The 26,973-nt window shown below is 33.6% G+C and overlaps 1 protein-coding gene across 1 annotated transcript in view; it reads right to left on the reverse strand.

The window, feature by feature from the left end:
- COL19A1 (collagen type XIX alpha 1 chain) overlaps nt 1-26,973 on the reverse strand; it is a 312,839-nt gene that overhangs the window by 229,699 nt on the left and 56,167 nt on the right. Inside the window, exons 8-10 of the mRNA XM_076003244.1 lie at nt 23,675-23,800; nt 22,494-22,556; nt 11,774-11,827 (exon numbers count right to left, since the gene is read on the reverse strand). Coding sequence (XP_075859359.1) covers nt 11,774-11,827; nt 22,494-22,556; nt 23,675-23,800 — 243 coding nt within the window. The remainder of the gene's footprint in view (nt 1-11,773; nt 11,828-22,493; nt 22,557-23,674; nt 23,801-26,973) is intronic.

Consider the following 26,973-nt stretch of genomic DNA (forward strand, 5'->3'; position numbering starts at 1 on the left):
CACTCTTCTTACGATCTCTGAGTGCTGGCACCCAAAGTCCTACCTCTGCCATGTGTCAGGTTATGGTTACTCCCAGACACACTGTTAATTTGTTATCTTTAAAGCTGTGATATTGAGAATAAGTCTTCAATGGACACAAGTTTTATGACTGCTGTAATTAAAATATTGTGTTTTCCCACAGTCAGTGTTAATTGGTCTCTGTTCTTTCCTGACTGGGAATTTGTTTTGTAAACATGATTCTAGACCCCGAGATAACCCAATGGGCATCACTAATTATCTCTCAGAGGAAATGAGTTGACCTCACATGACACATCAACATGTGGAAGTTTTTGAAATACTTTGAGATGCTCTACTTAGAAATGTACAATCATTTACAATTTTATTGTTATTATTCTAGTTCACGAGGAATAAATGAAAATATCTGTTTTTGTCTCTATCTCAAAAAAGGGAGAAATTTATTAATTAGCATAAAAACAAAATAAGAAAATAATTCTAAAGAACAATATTTTATTAACAGCAATGGATAATGATGTTTCTGTCCAGACTTTGCCTAAAATGCAATTTATATCAACAGAAGGACACTTTCTTTATGCTTATTCTGATGCCCAGGTTTAAAGCTCCAGGTGCTACAGGCAGTTTGGGGTCAAATTTATTTCTGTCTATAAATATCTAGCTAAAGTTACTGGAAGAGTACATATTATTTGCTTTTTTCTGAACTCCTGCTGTCTCTCCTTCCTCCCAATCTCAGCCAAAGGAAGAAATAAGATGCTTCTCCTTTTGCTGAACAATTTTAGTTCAAACAATGAACAATTTTAGTTCTTTGTTTAAAGAAAATTGTAATCAATAATTCCAATAGCAACCATAACTTTCAAAATGTTTCTGAGGCATACACTTTCCATTATAGGATTTTTTTTTTTAATTAAAGGGCCTATGTCCCTTTCTGGTTACAAATTCAAACTACAGAAGGGCAAATGAATAAATATGTGTCATAAAAGGCTGGGAAACTCTAATGTTGCTGCTGACAGTGTCATTTCCTGGATTATTACTATAATACATGGCATGTCTTCAACTTCACAGAACAATCAAAAAGCACCTTTTCTAGAATTAAAAATAACCTCTTTGAGAAGCTTTTGGAAAAAACACAAGTAAAATTTAGGGTCAGCTGGTGGCTCTCTGAAAAACTGATCAAAAGATTTCATTTTACCTCCTTTTAATCACTGCACATTTTTTAGCAGTAAACATGGCTAAACATAAAATATAAATTATTAGTTTTCCTGGTTCCTTTAACATTGGAACCAATCTCTTTCTTACTATGTAGGAAATATATGTTATCTGAAGGACATTTGATAAGGAATCACACTCTCTAGGCCTATAGTTTGTAAAACTAGCACCAATAAGACCAAGCAAATAAAGGTAGAACAAGCAGGTAAATAAAAGATTTGCAAATAACTAAAATTAGGGCTAGAAAGCAGAAAGTTATATACTATGTTGTGGTGATTATTTCTTTAAAAAATTAGGCATTCAGCCTTTGATTTAAAAGTCTGAGATCCTAATATAATATTTTAGTATTAAAAAAATAAAATTTGACCTATCATTTCACTTAGAGCATGTTTTCCAGGAATATAACCTTCTATATGAATTTACTGTATACTTGGAAATATATCAGTATTTCCCCTCTAAGTAATTCATATTCACTAGAGGAAAATTTACTCAAATTGAAAGCTGAACGAAATAACTAGAAGTAATATTTGAAGTGTAATGCCAGAATTCTAGAACAAAAACCAGAAAACAGGCAGCCAAAAGTAAATCTGATTTTTATTTTGTGTATCACTAATGTGGCCACTATATTTCTGGCTATAGTCCTGCTTTATTCAGCCATAATCTTCAGATATTGAATTTTTATACAGTTCTTAAACTGTTGGCAGTCTATTAAATATTTCAGGAAATAAAAACTGTAACTGTACCTCCTACTTTTTTTCAGATATCTAATCTTAGTCTTTTTATTTCAGGGAGGAGGATTTTTTGCTTTCTATATTTTGGGACTTCATTCCAAGAAATAAATTCTCAAGTTAAAAAAATATATACTGCATTGAGTTTAAAACCTCAAACTTTTTCAATGTTTTGTATTTGATGGATCCTTAATGCAGCTAACACACGGGGATATATTATCACATTAATGGTCAGGATAAGGCCAACATTCTTAATTTTAAAATAAATGAGATCCTATTATTATTTATTCTTTTTAAAATTTTTATTTTATTTTTTATTTATTTTAGCATATTATATGGGTACAAATTTTAAGGTTTCAATAAATGCCCTTTCCCCCCTCCCTCCACAAGTCTGAGTTTCCAGCATGACCATCCCCCAGATGGTGCACATCTCACTCATTATGTATTTTATTTTTAAAATTTTTACATTTTTTATTTTAAATGATTATGGGTACATACTAGTTGTATATATTTATAGGGTACATGTGATATTTTGATATAGGCATACCATGTGTATTAATCAAATCAGAGTAATTGGAGTGTCCATCACCTCAAGCATTTATCATTTCTTTTTCTTATGGGTCACTTCAAAGAAAGGAAAACCAGCCACCAAAGGTAATGTATGGGCAATAAATGTCTTAATTATAGTAATGTATGGGTTGGTAGTAGTTGCTGAATTCAACATCTACTCTCTCAAAATCTGTCTTGAGTGTATATATATTTGCGTGTACACAAGTATATGCAAGTGCATATACCTGGGGAAAAAAAGCAGGATTGATATTCTTAACTATAAAACAAGTATAAATTTATACATTTATATATAGCACCTTCACCAAAGAATCTGATAATGTACTGACTCTACTGAAAGCTTCTTAAAGTCAGGGACTTTTGTTGTTTAACTTGCATTGTGGAGAGAAAATGGGAAAAAAATTCTATGTGTAGTTACTGAGTCAATGCTTTCTGTACGCAAATTAACCTTTCCCAAATTTCTGCCTATTAGTCTTATTTCTGCTGTGTGCAATTACAAATGAAAAAGGTCTTATAGGTCCTACACATGACCTCCCTTTAGCAAGCCTCCCATTCAATAAACCACCCATCTTTCAAATGATAGTTTGAAGTCTCTTAACATTATGGTCCCTGTTCTCTGGGCACACACTAGTCAGTCATGTCTTTTAAAATGTGGCACTCAGAACTCAGCACTTCACTCCAGAAATGGTCTTATCTACACAGACTAGGGAGCAGGACCATCACATACACACATGCACACATATACATTCACATACACACACACCTTGTTCTGGATACTATACTGTACTGTACTTTGATTAATACAACTTGCTTTTTTAAAAAATAAATGCTTACATATACTATGCTTGTAGTCAACTACAACCATTAAGTTTTCCTTTCAAAGAGATTTTATTTTACAATTCTTTTTCAAATTCATTAAATGCAAGTTGCACTAAGAGTTGTTCAAATAAAAAACACAAAAAAAACAAATAATTTAAAAATGACTTGGAGAAGTAAAAATTTCTTTCCATATATATAGCAAAATTAGGGAATTAAGCCTTAGCTAGTGTTGTAGAATCCATTACAACATCTGGGCTGCTATGTAATTGTGATGATTTTCTTAAAGTGTCAGGAACAAGTGTTTGGGCTTTTCACTTTATTGTGAAACTAGCTGTGAGACAGTCTTTAAGTAAATCTGAAACTTCATAAAAAGTACCAGGGAAATAGGAGATATTTAATATGAATCATCTACTAAAATGTCTGAGATATAGTACTTGACATCTAAATTAAGTATTGCAACACGTGAACGATGATTTAAGATATAAAGAGGAGGACAGTGTCATCAGTCAGCTCCTAATTGAGGGCAGTGAGATACCAGTAACTGCAAGCTATTTCCTGTCCAAAGTATTCCTCGTGCGTGATGAGTAATTTATAGTTCGACTCACTCTCAATTACTTCTACTGGAGCTTAAATACACTAAAGCAATTGGTTATTCCTCTTTAGCCCTGAAGTAAATGGTTGTGAAGATATGGAGAAAGAATACACTTTAGCAATGTTGTAAGAAAGGAGATTTTCAAACCTAGTTTGGATAAAAAGAAAGCAACATAACTTGAAGATTTATGCTTGCAAGAAAAGGAAGAACATAATTTGTCTGAGAGAAAAATAGTAAGAAAAGTCTGGAGATGCAAATACTTCTCTCAATTATATTTCAATCTAGGAAGCAACACCTGTAAGCTTTGCTGGGTAAAGAAGAGATTCTCCTTGCCTCCTGTTTCCCCAAAGTATATATTTCTTGAGTTCTAAGCAATTCAACAAATATTTATCCAGAACCAATCAAGTGCTATACACTGGACCAAATGCTGGGGTTATAGAGGTGAGAGAGATACCAAGTCTTCCTCCAGGAGCTCACATTTTAGCAGGGGATATAGACACACACTATAAGAGTAATATAAATAAAGTGCTATATGAGCAGGGTGGGTGAACTGTTAATTTTGTCTGTTGGCCAGGGAGACTACATGAAAAAAGATGAACAAGCATTGAATTTTGTAATTTGTGAAAACGCAGTGACAGTGGTAGGGAAGAAAAATACCAGCTGTCTGCGTTCACCCTCTCAAATCTTTTACTCTTTCCTAATGGGTTCATTCAGTGCCTTACACTGGCTATGGCTGTCCTGGACTTAGCTGACCAAAGCTCCTTTAGACATAGCCAGTTTAAGAAAACTCTAATATCTAAAATCACAGATGTCTTTACAAACTACCAGTTACATCTTTAAATCCACTCTTCAGTATCTCAGCAATCCACAACAAGAGTAAAACAATTGACCACTGAACTCTGCAGAGTAACAGAGTGTGTGATCTTTTTATGGCAATATTTTCATATTTATGCGCTAGATGCTGATAGTGCATTAAACCAAATAGGAACATTAGCAGACTAGGTTCTTGAAATCTGGCTAACTGTTTAGCAAATAAAAGTCAAGTGCCTGGGTGCCAGATACACCACATGTGTTGAGCTTGTCATCCATCTGTTGTGTTCTCTGCCAACTGCTCTACTTGGGGTGCGAGTGGAAGGCATTAGAAGGGAATAAGAAACCATTAAGAAATAAAATCAGATGCAGAGTGAGCAAGTTTCTTTTTATTTTTTCCTGTCCCTCTATTACCTTTGTCCTTCTTATGTTTCTGCTTATTTTATATTGTATCAATATATGCCTACAGATAAGACAATTAAATGACAATTCCTCCATGTAAGAGCAATGATTGCTTTCACTGATAATTCAAGTTTTATTCTGTACCTTTAATAAGTGAAACCACCAAGCAGGTTGACATAATTGTTCTCTTTGTAGTCATTTGTTTCTATGAATAGTAGTTATGGTAAATAGCTCAATCCTATGTCTGGATTTGACTATACTTTCACTCATTACAGACTTTTCTAAAATTAAGCTTAATGCCATAGAAAAATTAGGTGAAACTAGAAATACAGAGAGGAAGCCAGATGACTTAAATTTCTCTAGCTTTTTCACTAAATGCCAATAAGTTTCTGAGCCTCTGAAGCATTAATGCTACATCTGGCCTAGCACTGTTGCAGGGTTCATTATAATTCACAACAGCTACCGGCCTTGTCTGCGCTTACATAAACTGTAACAGCATCTGCCTCTATTTTCTGAAGCTGCAGTCTTCTCATATAATGTCTTTTCAGAGAAAATCGAGATTCAAAGATCATAGTCATCTCATTTTCCAACAAAAGAAAAATACAAAACTGTTAGGGAACAATGGATCTGCCTCATTCAGTCTCATATCACTGCACTGACTGAGGGCTTCAGAGTTTATGGTGAAAAGACCCGTCATACAAAGTACCCTATAATGAAGATAGTCAGCCCAGCTATTTTTAAGACATGCAACTTGGCAACTCTCTCATCACGTTATCAGATGCACTTCTTAAGTGCCTTAATGCATATGGCTTTTTACCTCTAGAAGCTCGATTTATTTATTTATTTTTAATAAAGTCATGGCACTGAGTTAAACACTTATTTTTGATAAAATGAATATTATGTATGCATGTACACACACACACACACACACAATCTCAAAGCATCCTTGGAGAACGGATGTAAAGAGAGAATTTTCTAGTTAGGTGTTAAGGATAATCTGGACAGTGGCCATGATTGAAGCTGTCTGGAGGTGGGCCCACAGGGTAGAGCACAGATATCCAGAGGGTTAAGTGTGGTAAGTTGGAAAACATAGTTCAAATGTAATTTTGTACTTGGAAACCAAACAAAATAAAACTGTATTGTTTTCATAATACTTATTTTGGAAGGTAAAGTTAGAAAAACTCCTCTCATTGGGCAAAAAACACACATGCATGGTAATTCTTACTAGTTGGACACACTCTTCTGAGAGTAGGGGAGTCAGACTCTCTCAGGTTAGGTAGCGTTTACAAGGGGAACACATTTAAAGGGAAGGAGCGGAGTATAGGAAGCAAACTGCACAGTTCCCTCACAAGCTGGCAGGCAAATTTAAGAACTAACTCAGAACTCTCCATATAAAGGAAACCTGTATGTTTGAAGAGCTATCCAGATGAGGTAATATGGTAAAGGTGCAACAGCTATGGATTCCTAGAGATAGAGGTTCAAATCCTGACTCCACTATCTGCTGGCTATGGAATTTAGGGGAAGTATTTTTCTCTCTAGATCTCAGTTTCTTAATCTGTGAAATAGTGACAATAAATCTTACCTCATTGAAGTGTTGAATGAAATAATCTGAAGAAGGCTCTTGACAGCATTTGGTGCATAATAATTACTGAGTAAATGACTGCTATATTATTGTTGTCAAAGTTTATACTCTTACACATATTTCTGCTAATTGAGGGATTCATTGGTTTACTGACATCCAGTTTGTTTAAAGAGGTCAGAGTCACATAAGATATGTGACTTTTATTTCAACATTTCCCACTAAATATATTTTGAATAAACAACATAAATTCTCTCAAATGACTGCCTCTCAGCCTTTTTTGGCTAAGATCAAGTATATAAATTTCCTCAAAGGAGTTCCAATTTGGTCTTATAGTAAGCCAGAGTTTAGAATAGTAGTTTAGAATAATGTTTATTGTTAACATTATATCTATTGTTTACCAAATATTTATATATCAGGCACTGAGCTGGTACTTTCATTTAATCTTTGAGACAAAGCTAGAAGTAGGTACAATATAATTCTTGTTTTATAAAACAGAAAACTGACACGTAGAGAGAAACTCACTTCATACCTATTCCATGAGGAGTAAAATTAACTTACTAAAAGTTTTCCCCTTAAATATTGTAGGAAAAATTCTAAGCAGTTTAGCAGACATAATATTCATTTTAGGATAAATTAGGCTCTATATTTGATTTTTACTATCATATTTTTAGAATTAGGATTACTAGAAAAGTAATTATTCCTATTTAAAAAAATCCTCACTTCTCGAAAAACATATCTGTTACATGGATGTACATAAGTTACATACATAAGTGAAGTAGGAAAAGGCAATTTTTCATCTGAAATATTTGATTAATGAAAACAAGCAGGGTTTGAGTGCTATGTTTGGGGGTAAAGTGGGAAGGATTTGCTCCCAGTGTCCAAATCCTCTTCTCATTTTCTTACTTCATGTCACAAGGATGCAAGATGTGAGCATGCATGTTTATATGTGTGTGAGCATGTGTGTATGGGTGCATGCATACATGTGATCTTATGCATTCAGTCATTTACTTCGCTTGAAAATTGAACCATTCAATTTACTCATTTGGATTGACAGTGCCTTATGTTCATCCAAGCTTACCAGAAGTCACCAACTACCTAACAACACTTGCTTCATAGAATTGATATTCTTAAAGGAACCCATAACAGAACATTTACCAAATCTCTTGGGCAAAATCGTAGCTGTGTTGAATAAATGGAAGGGGATAGTTATTTTTCCATGATGTTTGATGGTAAGGCTATACATATTAGATTAAGAATGCCTAGTGCAAGTCTGCACTGGGTGATAAGTGTTATAATTACAATGGAACATAACTAAATGCTATACTTCTTCATCCTTAAAGGTCTCATGAATTCATATTCCATAAATAGATTTCATAAAATAGTGTAATTTAGAATACTATTTTTCTCCTGGGTCTCAGAAGAAAAATACCACTTCAGTAAACTAATACTTTTGTTCAGGACCTTGACTTAAAAATATTTACCACTATTACCTCCCAAACTCAAAGTGTAGGTTTATTTTAGAATGAGATTTATATGCAAATCACCTAATTTATTACAGTATTACATTGGATGTAAGTGTAAAGTGCAGTTATTACACCAATTCTTCTTTAAACTACTTAGATTAGAATATGCTTCACTCCATTAATATAAATCAGTTTCCTAGCCTAAATACTAGACTTTAAAAAATAAAAAAATCTTCACATTGAGAATATTATGCCTGAGATATATGTTCTATATCACTTTGCACATGGTCTTGCTCCAAGTGAAACATTTAAACAATTCATCTTTGTTATTTTATTTTTTAACAGTATGCTTAAGAACTTGTAATTCTAAGGAAAAAAAAAACCCCCCAAATCATGAATACTAGAAGCAGATTCAAAGTAAAGCTCAAGGATGCTGCATGCGTAACTCTGGAAGACACACATAAGTCACGTTAAGGCGAATGTGGGAAATAGAGCTTTGAAAAGAACTATTTATTTAAGCACTAATAATTTTTCTCTGGAAATTTGCTTATAAATATCAAGCAGGGTATTTTCATCATAAAACAACAGAAATCTTTTAGTCCAGACATAAACATTACAATTCTTATTTTAAAATTTTAAATTTAAAAAGCATTTATAATTTATTAAGCATACAATCAGGTAAATAATGGTAACCTTTTGCATATATTCATTACAATTATTTTAAATGAATGGTAACCTGTAGATTATAGAATTGAGGAAAACACTCAAAGTGGCATTTTTTTTCACTCATCAGTGTTACAATCTTTCAACAGCTAGATAAAGTGACAGATTAGAAGCAGAGCTGGCACTACCAGTGACTTAAGACCGTGGGAAGAGAATATGGTTGAGGACTTGGGTGTAAAAGATATTAACTATGAAGTAGGGTCTCTGAAGGTGCATGAATATGGGAACCAAAAGCTAAGTATTATCCGATGCCACATTTAGAACCACTAGAAGTTGCATGAATTCTCTAATCGTCTATAAGATTCTTTAAGAGCAATTCAAGTAAATTAGACTAAAAGAAAACTGCTTGAGGAAACATGAGAGAATATTTGCCAGGGCAATTTTGCCATGGTTTCAGAACACCATAAATACAACTGCTTCTTTACCACATTGAATTCTTAAGTTCTCTGGAGACAGTGTCTTCACACAGACACAGATGCTCATTAACTGGTTTTGCAAGATTCACTCAGTCAACGTTTTGGCTAAATGCGCCCCAAGGGCTGATGGTTTTGGTTCTCAGAACAACTTGATCCAACTAGATGATCAGTGTATTACTTTATATCCATTGAAGTTTTACTTTAAGTGGAGTGTAGGATGAATCACCACATAAGATTCTTCCTACAAAAGTGGACTTCTAGGAAAAGAAGCAAAACCTTTAATTCTGAATGGTGTTTACCTCTGCAACACTATGTCTTGTTCCAGTTCCTTCACATTGCCTCAAATGCCCTCTCTTTCTAAGAAACTCTGTTTTTTTCTAGAGAATTTCTTGGCTTGCATACTTAACTTTCTAGGCTATTGCTTTCTTACTTCATGGCCCTTGATTGCAATGGATTGATCAACTTTTGACAGGATGAATTCCGCTGATTACTTCATCTAGTCCTTGCATTGTGTCTTGTCTGTTGACATCACCTTTTCAGGAGTTGAGAGCTTATTCCACAGCCAATAAGTAGCAGTTTACACCTGTTTTTTCACAAGACCTAAGAGATGCCACTTTGGAGTGTTAAAATTAATAGTGTTTTATACCAATCTTAATAAATTCTGCTTCAAAGCATTCCAAAGGAGTTTTATCCTGCTTTCCCATATTTTATCATGTAAATGTATGTGAATCTTGCTTTACATCCCATGATGAAGTCCGACAATCTATTTTATAGTCCAAGCACTTCAATGATTCTGCATGTGTTTTAAAAGAAGGAAAAGGCTCCACCTTATAAATAATTTGAAAAAGCCTAATGATCTGAAATCTAAACAATCAGGTTGTTGTGATGTATTTTAGAAAGAGATTGGTGGAGTAAGTGTAAAAGGCAAATTTGGACTGGAGTATCTCTTTAGGAGTTAGGTGATAAAGTCGTATTCTCTAGAGAAAAAGTATTTTGAAAGAATTGGACCTTTGAACAAGTATTTGAGGGAACTTGTACTTATGATGATGAAGAGCTTTCAATTAATGCCATCAGCAAGCTGAAAGAAGAGGATAGCAGCCCAAATAAACATTAACTTGCAGAAAGCTATTATTGCTCAACACATTTGTTGGGTTTTACTGAGTCTTATGGTTACATTCCTACAGGTGTAAATAATTAGCATATTCTTTGAATATCCTTGAATATTAGAATAATTTCAAAAAGATAAAAGTAGCATCAATGAAGCAGTCAAATATTAGAGACACATTTAAGAAGGTCTCAAAAAATTTCTGACCAACAACCCCTGAGCCTCCTACCATTTCAGCTTCAGTTATTCCTGTGTCAACTTTAGAGTAATAAAACCACAAAGGCCATGGCCTTCTAGATAATGAGGCACAGTGGACTCATGTGGTAATTAGAGCAGCTAGATTAGCTACAAAAACTTATATTAACCCTTTGCACTCGCTTGCTTTTTTCTCATTATCCACTCGACATTATCCACACTCGACATCTGAGTGCAAAGGATTAACTTATTTTAGTGAAGAAGAGAATTTTATTAGCATCAGCATGAAAGAAATTTAATAATTCAAGAAAGTTCAAAAAAGTTATTAGTATTAACATATGTGTATATATAGTGAAAAATAAGGCAAGGTAATTGCAGTTTAGTATACAAATATAACATTTTTAAAAGATTCTATGAAAACTGAACTTGAATAAGATGGTAAAATGCACCTCTAACCTTCTCAGTGAATTTGAGATTTAGAATCATCACTATGGTATTAGAGAAGAAAACATGGAAATCAACCATTTTATGAGCTAAATACTATATTATAGGATTTTATTTATTTATTTGTGTTTTTTAATTTTCTATTTTTAATTATTATGGATACATAATAGTTATACCATAGGATTTTATTAATGGATTGAAATATCTTTTTGAGTATTTGTAGTTATAGTATAGCATGTTGTACTCCAGTATAAAATGTTTATATAGATTACTTAACTTTTGTCTACAGTGAAATACATATTAGGATACTGTATCATATATAAAATAGTGAATTTAAGAAGCCCTGGAGCTGTTTGTTAACAGAATAGTGGCCAATGTTCTAGAGCAGGGGTCAGCAAGCTTTTTCTGAAAAAGGCCAGAGTATAAATATTTTCGATTTTGTGGCTCATATAATCTCTGACACAATTACTTAAACTTGTTGTGTAGCATAAAAGCAGCCTTAGGCAATATAAAACCAAATTAAGTGTGGCTGTGTTCCAGTAAAACTTTATTTACAAAATAATACACTGGGAGTTTTTGGCTTCCCAGTTGTAGGGCTGCAGTTTGCTGTTCCCTGAACTATCAGATTTGTTCTATACAACTTTCTATCCTATCTGATACAAGTTTATAAAACCATAAAGTTTAATCAAATAGAAAATTAACTTACCTTCTCCCCAGGAATTCCAGGAGCACCAAATTCACCTTTACTACCAAGTATGCCCTAAAATATAGAAATGTTCATTAAGATATTTTTTAAATGTGCATTAATTGCTAATATTGTCAAAGAGAATCTACCTTTTCATGGATGAGTTGCTTTTGCTTGGACCAAAATTTGTGCTTCAAGTTCCTTCCTCACGTTGTCCACAGTTATTAAACTAGACTTTTGACAATAAACTGTCAAAAAATCAATAAATATCTAAGTACTAACCAAAACTAAAGCTAGACACTATCTACACAGAAATATGTGACTCAGCTTTGTCATTTCTTGTATACCTACCAAAGGTAAGGAATAATTTCATTGCTATTACCCCAAATACCAGAAATGAATTTAACTGAGTTAAAAGCTACCTTATTGATGATGCTTTCAATTCAAATAAGTCAAAAAATTTCACAGTCTAAGATATCTATATTTGTTTCATTTAGTGTGCCTGACCTTTACATCCTCCAGGAAAAACACTGAAGCTGGGTCAATCCAATGGTCAGCTTCCCTACTCTCCCACCTACATTACCAAGCAGGATTAGAAAAATCAATACAATGAAGTCTGTGGGTCACCTGTGGCTTCCAAAAATCAGTGCAATGAAGCCTGTGGGTCACCTCTGGCTTCCTTCAAAGTTCTATCACAAATTCAGTCTAACAAATTTATCCTTGAAATAGTGGAAAATAATATAAATTTTTAAAATGAGTTTATCATTAATAGTAGAATTATTAGTAGTAGAATTAAGTTTATCATTAATAGTAGAATTAAGAATTATATTGTACTTTTGTGACTATATTATACAATACCACTATTATTTTTCAATTTCAGATTAAGACATATATGTAAATTTTACCTTCAAATGAATTCCTGTAGATTAGATGAGGATCAGATTGGATAAAATTGATACATAAAAATGGTCTTGTCAATTTACTCAATATATTCAACATAGGATTACAAAGGATGAAGAAACATTCTTTATTTCTTATATTGATGTAGGCAAAGAAATCAAAAGCATAATATTAAATACTACTTCTGTGAGGTTATTACTAAGAGAAGGTATTCCTTCTTTTAAAAGATTATGAATATATTTTGACTCAATTAATTTAGTATTGGTATGTTATAGCTATAGAATGAGCATCTGAATAATGTCAGACTAGAAAGAAAGTGAAAACTTTCTTGTAATCTCTAGGTTAGCTCATTAAACTACTCAAAATAGAAACTTCCATAGTGGGATTGTAGGGTGAGGAAATCAATATCAGTTTCTGACTAAGGATTAAGTTAACTTATTTCATTTTAAATTTTTTTGATTTTCTCTCAAAGTATATTAGCAAAGCAATCATTGCATAAAGCCAACACATTTTGGCCAACTAGAAATATAGAAGACAATAATACAAAAACAAACTGGAAAATTATTCCCAAAATAGAGCTCATTCACACTTCCCGTTAGGTTCATGAACATTAACATTTAGTTGCTATTTTACAAAATTTCAACCTGAAGTGGGTGAGGGTATTAGCAAGGGTCTTAAAGAACTGAGAAAGTAATGCGGTTGCTAAGTAATTAGGTTGCTAACCACACTTGCTAAGAAAAGGGAATTAAAAGATTCAGAAAATTACAATAATTGAGTCTGTATGAAAGAAAAGCATTAATTATTATTTCAAATAATGTCATACAGAGTTTAGTCTTGGACAGAGGGCATAGTTAGAATAGTTTGATTAGGTGGCCTGATATAGAATACTGATCACAACTAGGCATTTAAATACAAGTGGTGGTATTTATAACCATATTACTCCATGAGAGTGGGGGCATCAGCTTTGTGAAACAAAGACCAAAACCAGTAAATCATATTAATATTAAAAGAGCATCGTAGTAGATAAGAAAATAGGCAAATAAAGATAAACACTAAATTGTGCCAAAACTTGTAGCTTTTTTCTAAATATTTTTCTTTTTCATTAACTAATTTGTAATATCAAGCTAAAACTGATAAGATCAATGTGAAAAGAATTGTTTTTAAAAGAAAAAAATGTAGTAGAACAAGAATGAGTTATATAATACTCTTCTATGATTATCTTATTTAGCTCTTTCCTTGAAAATTGACTCTTTGTCTTGGTTGGCAAGAGTCTCCTGGGAAATTGGGGAGTAGAACTTATAGTTTCTAGAAACAGCTGAGTGGATGATTTTGACTTTCCTTGAGGTATAGTGTTGACTCATCCATTCAACATATTTTTAGCTCCTATTATTTGTTCTTCTATGTATGGAGCTCATAGAACTCATATTCTAATGGGGAAAAAATAGATGCAAAATGACAACACGTCAAGTGGCAATAAAAGTGCTAAAAAAAGTAAAAAGATAGAGGAGGGATAGAGGGACGCTTTTTATATAGAGATGCCAGAATAGGCCTTTTTATTTTAAAGTGATTTTTTAGCAAAGGCCTAAACAATGTGATGGAGAGAGCCAAGTGGATATATAGAATAAAATTCCAGGTATATGTAACCTGGTGCAAAGCATTTTGAGCAAAAGTGAACTAGAGGAGAGGGTAGGAGACAATATAGGGAGTAAAGAGTGGGAAAGGAGAGAGGTCTACACATTATGTGAAGCTTTGTAACCCATGGTTACAGCTTTGAGATTGATCTTAAGGGAGATAGAAAGCCATTAGTGGGTTTTGGTTAAGGTGAAACAGGATTTACTTACATGATTATTCAGAATAGTTGTCTAACTCATAGTGTATATGCATTAAAAAAAAACTTACTCTCCACAGAGTTGCCATATTATGGTAAGGATTCTCAAAATTTAACACCTTTAGACTGGCATAAAGACAAACACATAGACCAGTGGAACAGAATAGAGAACGTGGATATAAATTCATGTATTTACAGCCAATTGATTTTTGACAGAGGTAATAGGAACATGCATTGGGGGAAAACACTATCTTTGACGAATGGTGCTCAGAAAACTGGATATCCATATGCAAAAGAGTTAAACTAGACCCCCTATGTCTCTCCATATACAAAAATCAACTCAAAAGAGATTAAAGACTTAAATGTAGGGCTTGAAAATATGAAACTACTGGAGAAAAATATAGGGGAAATGCTGTGGGATATCTGGGCAAAGATTTTGTGGGTATGACCTAGGAAGCATAGGCAACAAAAGCAAAATTGACAAATGGGATTATATTGAACTAAAAAGCTTCTATACAGCAAAGGAAACAATCAACAGATCAGCAGAGTGAAGAGACAACTTGCAGAATGAGAGGGAATGTTTACAAACTACTCAATTGACAAGGGATTAATATACTGGAATATACCAGAAACTTAAATAATTCGATAGTAAAACAACCCATAAATAATCTGATTTTAAAATGGGCAGATAATTTTAATACACATCTTTCAGAAGAAGACATACGAATGACCAACAAATATATGAAAACATGTTCAATATCATTAATCATCAGTGAGGTGTAAATCATAACAAAAATGAGATATCATCTCACCCTAGCCAGAAAGGCTATTATCAAAAAGACAAACAAGGCCGGGCGCTGTGGCTCACGCCTGTAATCCTAGCTCTTGGGAGGCCGAGGCAGGCGGATTGCTCAAGGTCAGGAGTTCAAAACCAGCCTGAGCAAGAGTGAGACCCCGTCTCTACTATAAATAGAAAGAAATTAATTGGTCAACTGATATATATATAAAAAAAATTAGCCGGGCATGGTGGCGCATGCCTGTAGTCCCAGCTACCCAGGAGGCTGAGGCAGAAGGATCACTTGAGCCCAGGAGTTTGAGGTTGCTGTGAGCTAGGCTGACACCACGGCACTCACTCTAGCCTGGGCAACAAAGCGAGACTCTGTCTCAAAAAAAAAAAAAAAAGACAAACAATAAAGAATGCTGGCAAAAATGTGGAAAATAGGGAACTCTTGTATGCTGTTGGAGAGAATGTAAGTTAGTATAGCCATTATGGAGAACAGCATGGAGATTCCTCAAAAAACTAAAAATGGAAGCACCAGGTGATCTAGCAATTTAACGGCTTGGTATTTATTCAAAGGAAAGGAAATCAGCATGTTGAAGAGATATTTGCATTCCCATGTTTATTATAACAATACTCACAATAGCCAAGATATGGAATCAACCTATTTATCCATCAACAGATGAATGGTAGAAAATGTGACATATATATATATATACATATATATATATGTTTATATGTATACACACAATGTACTATTATTCAGCCATAAAAAGGAATGAAATGTCATTTGTGGCAATATGGATGAGCCTGGGGGACATTGTGTTAAGTGAAACAATCCAGCCACAAAAGGATACATACTGCATGTTTTTCCTCATATGTGGAATCTAAAAGAGTTAATCTTATAGAAGTAGAGAGTATAATTGTGGTCAGAGGGAGGTGGAGATAGGGATAGATTAGTTAATGGATACAAAATTATAGCTAGAAAGAAGGAATAAGTTCTGGTGTTCCATATCTCTGTAAGGTGACTATGGTTAACTATGGTTAAATATGGTCTATTTTCAAATAGCTAAAAGAGAAGATTCTGAGTATTCCCAACACAAAGAAATAATGAATGTTTGAGGTGGTGAATGTGCTAATCACTCTGATTTGGTCATTACACCTTGTATAAATAAATCAAAATATCACACTGTACTCCATAAATATTTATATTTAGTATATGTCAATTAAAAATAATAATCAAAAATAAACAAATGGGATCATCAGTAGAGCAAATAGACGACCCACAGAGTGAGAGAAAATATTTGCTCCATACACCTCTGATAAAGGTCTAATAATAAGAATCTATCTAGAACTTAAAAGAATTAACAAGAAAAAATCAAACAATCCCATCAAGAAATGGGCGACAGAAATGAAAAGAAACTTCTCCAAAGAAGACACAATAATGGCATGCAAACATATAAAAAAATGCTCAACTTCTCTAATTATTAGAGAAATACAAATCAAAACCACAATGAGATACCACCTAACCCCAGTAAGAATGGCCTATATCAAGCAACCCTAAAACAACAAATGCTGGCATGGATGTGGAGAGACAGGAACACTCCTACACTACTGGTGGGACTGCAATTAGTGCAACCTTTGTGGAAAAGAATTTGGAGATACCTCAAACAGCTAGAAATAGAAATACCATTTGACCCTGCAATAGCGTTGTTGGGCATCTACCCAAAAGAGCATAAGACATTCTATTATAAAGACATCTGCACCCGAATGTTTATAGCAGCACAATTCACTATTGCAAGGTCATGGAAACAACCCAAGTGCCTGTCAATTCATGAGTGGATAATTAAAATGTGGTATATGCTCACAATGGAATATTACTCAATCCTAAGAAATGACTGTGAGCTAGCACCGTTTATGCTATCCTGGATTAAGCTTAAGCCCATTATCCAAAGCGAGGCGACACATGACATGGAAAATGGCCCCACATCTACTTGCCATCAAATTGGTACTGACTGATTAAAACTATGGTTTTCAAATGGTGGCAATGCTCACCAGGGATTCGGGGAGGGGCAGGGACCCAATCTTAGGGATGTGGCGAGCACTTCGGTGGGGAAGGGCATAACTCTAACCCTTCTTAGGGAGAGCCAAAGATATACAATGTAACCAAAATGTCAACAAAACAAAACAAAACTTTTTATCGGGTGGTGGGCAGGTGGAAGGGGGGAGGAGGTAAGGGGTGTTATGCTTTCATAAAGAGTGTGGTGCATACCACCGGGGGATTGGACACATGGGGGGAGGGAGGGGGGGCAGGGGCAATATTTGTAACCCTAACAATATTTGTACCTCCATAATATGATGAAATAAAAGGAAAAATAATAATAATAAAAATCTTACACCTTTAGAAATACTATATTTTAGTGAGTTATACATAATTTGAAAAGAGATTTGGAAGCTGTATTCTCAAAACTTTTCTCATTTTATTCCATTGGCCAAAAGTAAAATGCACTAAAAGGCTAGTATTATATATCTTATAGCTAATGAGAAAAAGAAAACTATAATTGTATCTGAATGGCTTCTAATCAATGTTATCTAAGGAAAAAAATGCAAGAAATATCATTAAAGAGTAGTATACCCTGTCAAGAAAAGTTCAGATAATCTTGGGAATAAAAGACACAGTTGAATGAAATATTCTAATAATATTCTAAAAAATTTAACTATCAATCAGTTATTACTATTGACCACAAGAAGCATATAATAGCACAAGATTTTTATATACTAAAACATCTAACCAATTGAAAATTCTAAGGGATAATTTCACAAATGAAGATTTCTTTGGTTTTGATCAAGCCATATATGAGATTAAACTCAATCTAAAAGGATTATCTCCACCTTTCCTTCAATATGTGGACAATTACATAGTAGATAGTAAAGCAGAGGAAACATTTGTTGAGTATAATGATATTTTCTAAGTGCTTTATATGCGTTATATTGCATTCTTTCTTCACAATCTACCATTGCCAAAGTATTATTAAGGATTATTTTCAAAACAGTAAAAGGTGGATTGGATTCAACCCTAATTGGTTCAGGCTCCAAAATGGTACTTTTTGTATCTCCCCTAAATTTTCTTCCTTGGGTTTACAGATCAAAAGGAAAACCTTTAGAACAACATCTGTTTCCACTACTAATATTGCACTTCTGATTATTTCACAAAATTAACTAGTCGGTATTTCTTAGAGCAAAATTACTTTCAATCTTCAAGTTATGCAGGCATTAGTTTGTGCACCTGATCTAAATAATGAAATTTATATGCCAATCAAACACAAAGGAAAGCCTTCTTTATTTATGGTATATTAAAATTTCAGGATCACATAATACAATGGGAATGGGAACAGGAATAGGAATAAACCCATCATCGACTTTTTTTAAATGAAACAATACATCCATGTTTATTACATATGCCAGGAAACTGAATGTATTCATGGTCATGGTCATCTAGAGTCATTTTTACAGGCCATTTGTGCTGGTTTAATGAAATGCATGTATTGAAAAAATAAAGGGAATATACTGGTTAATTATTTGTTTTGTAAGTTATCAATTTATTTTATCTCAGCTATTTTTACCTTGCCACTAAAATCTCTTGCCACTAGAATAACTTAAAGCAAATGTTAATATTTTTAAAACATATAATAGATGGGAAGTCATTTGAGGCATGTAACTCTAAGATACATTTTTACATATTTTATAGATTTGACATATAATAAATTGCTAATATTTATAATTTTCATTAATTCCTTCCTAGTTCTTTTCTACTGTTCTTCATTTCTATAGAAGAAAGGAATGTTCCTTGAACAAATTGTCACAAGATTATAAACTAAGTGAGAGCAGGCTCTGTGCTTTCTTGTTATAGCTCTAGCTCTAGCATATAGCACACTTACTGCTATAGTAGCAGAAAATCAATCAATATTTGTTCATGAATTAATGAACAAACAAAAAATGAATATTTAAATGTTAAAGTCAGAGACATCTACTTATGATTAAAGAGAATGGAAGGGGGGAAAATGTGTCCTAAAAAGGTATAGGCTCTAAGAGTGACTAAGTACTTAATCTTTTTAAAAAATAATTTAAAGGTGATTTAATGACTTTTTAAAATAATTATTTACACAGGACCAAACTTGTTTTTAATGGACAGGGGTATTTTTAAAGTGTTTTATGCCTTCTAAAACCAGCACATGAACTTTCTTCTTATGCCAGTAACCTCAAATGTGATAGAACTGAGGAGGAAATGCTTCCCAACTCATTCTTTGAGTTGAAGCCAGTATCACCTTGATACCAAAACCAAAAAAGAGCACAACAAAAAAAGAAAACTACAGACTAATATCCTTCATGAATGTAGATGCAAAAATCCTCAATAAAATACTAGCAAACCAAATTTAACAGCACATCAAAAAAATAATCCACCAGGACCAAGTGGGCTTAATGCCAGGGATGCAAGGATGGTTCAACATATGGAAATCAATAAATGTGATTCACCACATAAACAAAAGCAAAAACAAAGACAATATGATCATTTCAATAGATGCAGAAAAAGCATTAAACAAAATCAGGCAAGCTTTCATGATAAAAATACTCAACAAACTAGACACAGAAGGAACATAACTCAGAATTATAAAAGCCATACATGACAAACCCACAGCCAACATCATACTAAATGGAGAAAAGTTGAAACCATTCCTCCTAAGAACTGGAACAAGACAAGGATGCCTACTGTCACTACTCCTATTCAACATAGTACTAGAAGTCCTATATAGGGCAACCAGGCAAGAGAAGAATAGTAAGGGTATCCAAATTGGGAAAGAGGAGGTCAAACTATTTCTTTTCACTAATGATATGATCTTGTATCTAGAAAGTCCCAAAAATGCCACCAAGAGTCTCATTGAATTGATAAATAAATTCAGCAAAGTCACAGTACACAAAATCAGCATACATTCATCAGTAACATTTCTATATACTAATAACAATCAAGTCAAGAGTCAAATTAAAGACTCAATATCATTCACAATAGCTACAAAGAAAATAAAATACCTAGGAATATACTTAACCAAGGAGGTGAAAGATCTTTACAGGTAGAACTAGGAAACTCTGAGGAAATAAATCATAGATGATACAAACAAATGGAAAAACATATCATGCCCATGGAGCAGTAAAATCAACATTGTTAAAATGTCCATATTACCCAAAGTGATTTACAGATTCAATGCAATTCTCATCAAAATTCCAACATCATATTTCACAGATCTAGAAAAACAATTCTATGCTTTGTATGGAACCAGAAAAGAGCCTGAATAGCCAAATCTTAAGCAAAAGGAGCAAATCTAGAGGCATCACATTACCAGACTTCAAACTATACTACAAGGCTATAGTAACCAAAACACCATGGTATTGGCACAAAAATGGAGACGTAGATCAATGGAACAGAACAGAGAACAGAGAATCAGATATAAAACTATCTACGTACAACCAACTGATCTTTTACAAAGCAGACAACAGCAATGTGAACTAGGGAAAAGAAGCCCTATTCAATGAATGGTGCTGGGAAAATTAGATAGTCACATGCAGAAGAATTAAACAGGACCCCTACCTCTAACCACTCACAAAATGTAATTCAAGATGGATAAAAGATGTAGATCTAAGGCATGAAACCATACAAATTCTAGAAGAAAATGTAAGAAAAACTCTTCTGGGTATTGGCCTAGGCAAATATTTTATTAAAGGTCCCAATGGCAATCATTAATAAAATTAATGATGGGATTTGATTAAACTAAAAAGTTTCTCACAACTAAGGAAACAATCAAAAGAGCAAATAGACAACCTACAGAATGGGAGAAAATATTCTCAAACTACACATCTGATAAAGGGCTAATAACCGGATTTTACAAAGAACTCAAGGAAATCAGCAAGAAAAAAAACAAACAACCCTATTTAAAAATGGACAAAAGACATGAACAGAAGCTTCTCAAAAGAATAAAGACAAATGGCCAATAAACATATGAAAAAATGCTCAACATCACTAATAATCAGAGAAATGCAAATTATCTTATGATATTGAAAGGTATCCCAACAAATGTGGCTTAAAGGTCAATAATAAATGCCGTGTCCCACCTCAAAAATCATTTCTCAAACACGTGCTATGGTGCCCAAAGTTCCCGTGCAAGATATAATGGGCAGACATTCCTTTTGGAGTCAAAGGATCTTAGCTTTGTTGAATCTTTGAGGAATCAGTCGCCTCTCAGTCTTCAGCCTCCTACCTTTTATAAAAGAAGTCCAACTAGATTATGTACCTAATTTAAATCATGGACTCCCAAGTTAAGGCACAAAAAGAATTAAAATCAATTTCTCTTCAGAGAACAAAAACAGAATCAACTTCTAACCTTCATACAAATTAATTTATTTGATTAGCTAACAATAGATGTGACTCAAAAGAGTAGGTAACATTATAGTTAAGTTTTGATTGGGGTGTGGAGAAAGGCAAGACGAATTTCAAAGCATGGGATATTGCTTAGAATTATACACTTTGAGGTCCAGCTCATTCCCCATCTCCTCTATTAAATTCTTCCCAATCTTCCCAGATTGTTTCCTCGGGACACTTTCAAATCTAATATAGCACCTAACACATATGGCCATGTAGTTTATCTCTATCTCCTTCTAGACATTAAATCCTTCAGCACAGGGAATCTATCCTACTCTTCTTTATATCCCCCTACAACCCCCAGCAACATGCCTCATACACAGAAAATATTCAACAAAAAAGGTTAGCTGTTTTAATCAAAGGTAGAGAAGAGGCTAAGGAAAAATCTTTCATAGAGAAATGTCAACAGACTAGTGAAATAAGATTTCATCAGCAATTTGGAGAAGAGAATGCTAAAGAAGGTGAGAGTACAACTAGAAAATAAACTTCCCTGCTTCACAGTTTGGCTTAGGGCTTAGAGCTACAAAAACTTGCAGTTCCAGATATTTCCAAATTTCATGCCAATCTTTCCATATGAACTCAAAAGCACACTTAAATGTTGATATAATCTTTCTTATTTCAGAAATCAGCATTTTAAAATAGTCTTTGATAGCCTTTTACAGAAATGTATATTTGTATGGAACATACACAAATGAGACGGATGCATTTTTAAAGTTATTTTTGAACAAAACCCCTTCCATCCCAATAGTATTTGGTTGTGTCTTACCTGCTCTCCTTTATCCCCTTTCTGCCCAGGTGAGCCTGGAGCTCCTGGTAATCCTGCTTCTCCCTGAACAATAATGAATTCCTGCATTAGCAAACATTCTGTCACATTGATCTAAAGGCAAATAGTTTACAAATATGAAGCTAGCAGTAGTAAGCTAAAGCTCTGCTCTCCTCTGAGCTGACACTGGTTGGTCCTCTGGAATGCTCTTCCCCTGTTCATAATATTTACTATTTCTTACTCTTCCAAACACCATTTAGCATCATCTCCTTTGGGAGACCTTCTATGGGCTGCAACACATGCTACTCCTCTGTGGTCCCCCTGAACCTTATACTTGCTTTTCTCATGGAGCTTATTATGCAATGTTGGTAACAAGAGGAAATGGAAGATTTCTTTAAGCTTCTACCCCATTCCCATACCCATAGATCCAGCCAAAAGTGAAGTGACAGAGGACAGGTAGTCTAAGGACATGCATTAGGTCACCATGCTAGGGGACACTCTGCTCTAGGAACTGGGGCAAGTTCTCCTTTCTTTGGATATGGGCACAGGAGAATGACAACAGGAGGCCACTTAGCCTACTTTTAGCACAGGCTTTATGGCTACTAGTAACATCCACAAAACAAGTTCATGTCAGTTCACGGGCCCAGCCTCATTGACCAGGGGCTCCTAATGGTGTGGGTGAAACTAATTATTTGAGTAATAACACAGTCCCTCTGCTTACTGCTATCCCCCAACTTACCATGGAGAGAGAGAGAGAGCTAATTGAAAATGTGGGGATACTGGAAAAATACAGTCCACATGCCCACACACAAAATACTATGTAGAGTATTTTTGTGTATGTTTTTTGAAGAGCTGGCACTGTGAATTTTCAGAACTGCAGCCTATTCCTGGCACCCGCTAAGTACTTGATACTTGCCTATTGTACAGGTGGTTCCTTCCTTCACCTTTCTATTCATTCTAACACATACCCTGGAAGGAAGTTCAGACAGACTCACACCTATCCAGGTAAAAATCCAGGGAATCTTATCTTCAATCTCCTTTTCCTAACCCACTCCAGTGACAGGTATTTGATTCAACTGGCACTGAAGGACAAGATACATTCTGCTTACTAGTGGCCACATGCAAGGAGCCCAGCTCACTGTCTAAAATGGCTTTTTGGTGGGCACAGATTAGAACTAGCATACCTTGTTTGGAATGCACTGGCACTGGTCTGTAAGTTCCTGCTTGGCTGGCAGATATGCAGACATTTTGCCGGCACGAGTGGTTACTGATGATGATGCAATACTGCCAAAGCCATCCTGCACTGGGCACTAAAATCCAAAAACAGGCTTTAGGGAATGAGGTCAATTCCAAACATTTCAGACATTCCAAATACTGGCTCCCACCAAACTAGGGATGACTGGAGTTGACTGCAAAAACTGCCTTCTTATTACCCAAAATTTGACACCAGTGTGTAAAAGTTTATCACACTTTTGCTCTTTCACTGAGCCCCCATGTGTTTTAGTATACTGGCCAACACACAAAAAAAATACTAAAAATAATCGTCTTAGTGAGGAATTCTGAAGCTATATTAGGTGACTTTATGATAAGTACAGTAATGCTATACATTTATAATACTTGCATAGTTACAATAAAATAATTTATATAAACAATATGTGTATATACCTTTTGAGAACAAAAAGTAAAGCATGTAATTTGAACCTGCAATGAGATGATTGTAAAGACATCTAAAGTAGAAAATATATTATTCTTATACTCTAAGACAATGGTTATTAAATCAAAGTACACTTTGTTCTAGCCCACTGTCCTTTAAAGATATTAGAAAGGTCTCCACTGCAACAGACAAGTGGTAGATTTAATACTTAGCCAGTGGATTCAGAAAGTACTGAACAATATGAAGTGAAATTTGGTTACAAAGCAATGAACTTTTTCTCTTTCAAAAAGTTAATCCAGATGCAGAATCTGAAAAGCATAAATGCATTCTTTCTTCTCAATATCATGTACCAAGCTTCTTACCATGATTTATAGCTCTAAATTTGCAATTCCAAGATGACAAAGCATTAGGGGAAAGAGTTCATACGTTGCTTTATATACTACAAATTATATGTGCGTGGAAAAGTATTTTCAGGATACAAAACAAAAATATTGTCAGTAGTTATCTACTGTGGTTGAGTTCATGGTTGCTATTTATTTTCTTTTTTGAATTTTGCTCTATTTTCCAAGTTTTCTACAATAATCATACATAACTTATGTAACAAAAAAATTATTTTGAAAAATGGGCAGCAGTGTCATGCTTTGATAACAACAATAAAAACTGTAAAGAAACTAACACCCCCAAAATACTGTGATGAGTTTCCTGTCTTCACCACTAGTTCTTTTACATGTACTCTCTCCAGTTTTAATGATTAGTTATTTCATTATCCTAATAAGTTCCCAAGTTCAAAAGTCTAAAAACTACTGTATATTCGAATGAAACAAGATTTTCACCAAAACAATTCATTCATCTTATATGATTTGATATGACTTCCCAGCCAATTCTTGTCCCATGGTTCTCAGTCAGATAACCAAGATGCACTTAGAATTCAGAATTTTTCTCTGGATAACTGAGTCACTATACTAAATTGAAGATGTAAACAACTGTAAAAGTATGTCTCAGGCTTCACTATAAAACTGTTCACACTCCCCAAAATGCGCCTAAGGGCAGCATAAAACATACAAGGAAGTATTTTTCTCCTTGTAAAACTTCTGGTTTTGATTTGACACATATTCAGATAATTAGCCCTTAAAATTTTAGTCACATTTCTCTTTTATTTCAACAAATGTTGCTGGTTTCCTCCTTTTCTTCATATTTGTTTCTCATTTACTGTATGTCTGTATCATGAAACTTCACTGATTCAGAAACTGAAAATCTAATTTAATATGTAAAGAAGCATGTTTACAGATAGTCTTAAATAAATTCTAACTTTGAAATGTTCCATAAAATATTAACACCAAAACATGTGTGATTTGAAATTCCAGAACAAAATTAGATATTTAAACAAGTACATTAAAATTTCCTGCATTCAAAATATTTTGGAAAAAAAATACATTTGGCATCAGAGGAACAACAGATGCTTTTAAACAACTTTTATATAATTATTAATCTTCCAAACTATACATCCCCATATGTAAAATATACCAGGTTTCTATTTTCTGTTAATCATTAAATGGATGGTAATGTCACCTTTAAATAATTATCAGCAGAAAAATATACAGTCCTTTATTATTTTTTTCATAGATGGGAATGAGTTCTACCTTAATTTCTACTCTTTAACAAATAACTTTTGAAAAACATGATTTAAAAGTGTTTTGTTCATAATGTGTGAGGTCATGTCATTGCTTCAAATTACCAAGACACTTCATTCAATCCATCACCTATATTTCTTAAACAGTTTTCTCATAATTCAGGTTGAAAATGTCTATTATATAAGGACACAGGTAGTGATTAGTGGGCAGGAATATAATATTTAGGTATATGAAAATGCCATTATGTTACTTTTCAATCAGAGATAATTATTATTCTAAAAGCTCTTACATGAAAAAAAGCATAATTTAAAAAACTTTCAGAAAATTAAATATCTTCAAGATATAAATGTGTAGCTCCAGGAAGTCTAGGTATTGCCAGTCCTTATATTGGCATTCTAAATTATCTTTTTAGATATTTATAGAAAGATATTTGGCTGGCTTTCATTTTACTTGGAATAAGAGCCATAAACTAGTTTGGAGATATGCTTTATAAAGCCAAGTTACATAAGAAAAACATATAATATTTGAAAGACTTAATGATGCTTTGATTCACTTGGTCACATTCTTATTCCACTACCCAAATTGAGCTACAGAAGTTAAAAATATTTTTAAATTATAAATTATTTATAAAATCTTCATACAATTTTCTATGGCAAATAAAGAAATTTTAGGAAGTCTAACATAAAAAAAGCATTTTCATCTTTTACTTTTCATATGTTCTTTCTGTAAGGTTTTTAGAATTAGTTCCTTTCAAACATCTTTCTGTCCCATCTATCTCTTTTAGTAGTTTAATAAGTCAACAAATCAAACAATTGTCCAGCTTCTCAGAACAAATCACCAGGAATAAAAAAGAAAAGTATAAAAGTAAAACTTCTCTCACTAAGTCTAAATTGTACTTAAATAAAAAGCAAATATAATTAATTACATGCAATAATATAAGCAAATATAATTAATTACATGCAATAATATACAGATGACCATTACAATGAGAGATATAGAAAGCATTGAATTTGAATATTTTTCCTGGAATGAAAGATTGGTATAAGAAAGTAATAGGTGTACAGTTAGGTTGAGAATATTTAGAATAAGAGGCTAAGGAACTATTTATATTTTGTTGCCAAATGGGAGTCACCCAAGGCCTTAAAATTAGAGGGCAGGGAATGTGCCTTATTCATGTTTGTTAGCCCTGTTCTTTAGC

The sequence above is a fragment of the Microcebus murinus genome, chromosome 5 (assembly GCF_040939455.1).
Source record: "Microcebus murinus isolate Inina chromosome 5, M.murinus_Inina_mat1.0, whole genome shotgun sequence".
Classification (NCBI taxonomy): domain Eukaryota; kingdom Metazoa; phylum Chordata; class Mammalia; order Primates; family Cheirogaleidae; genus Microcebus; species Microcebus murinus.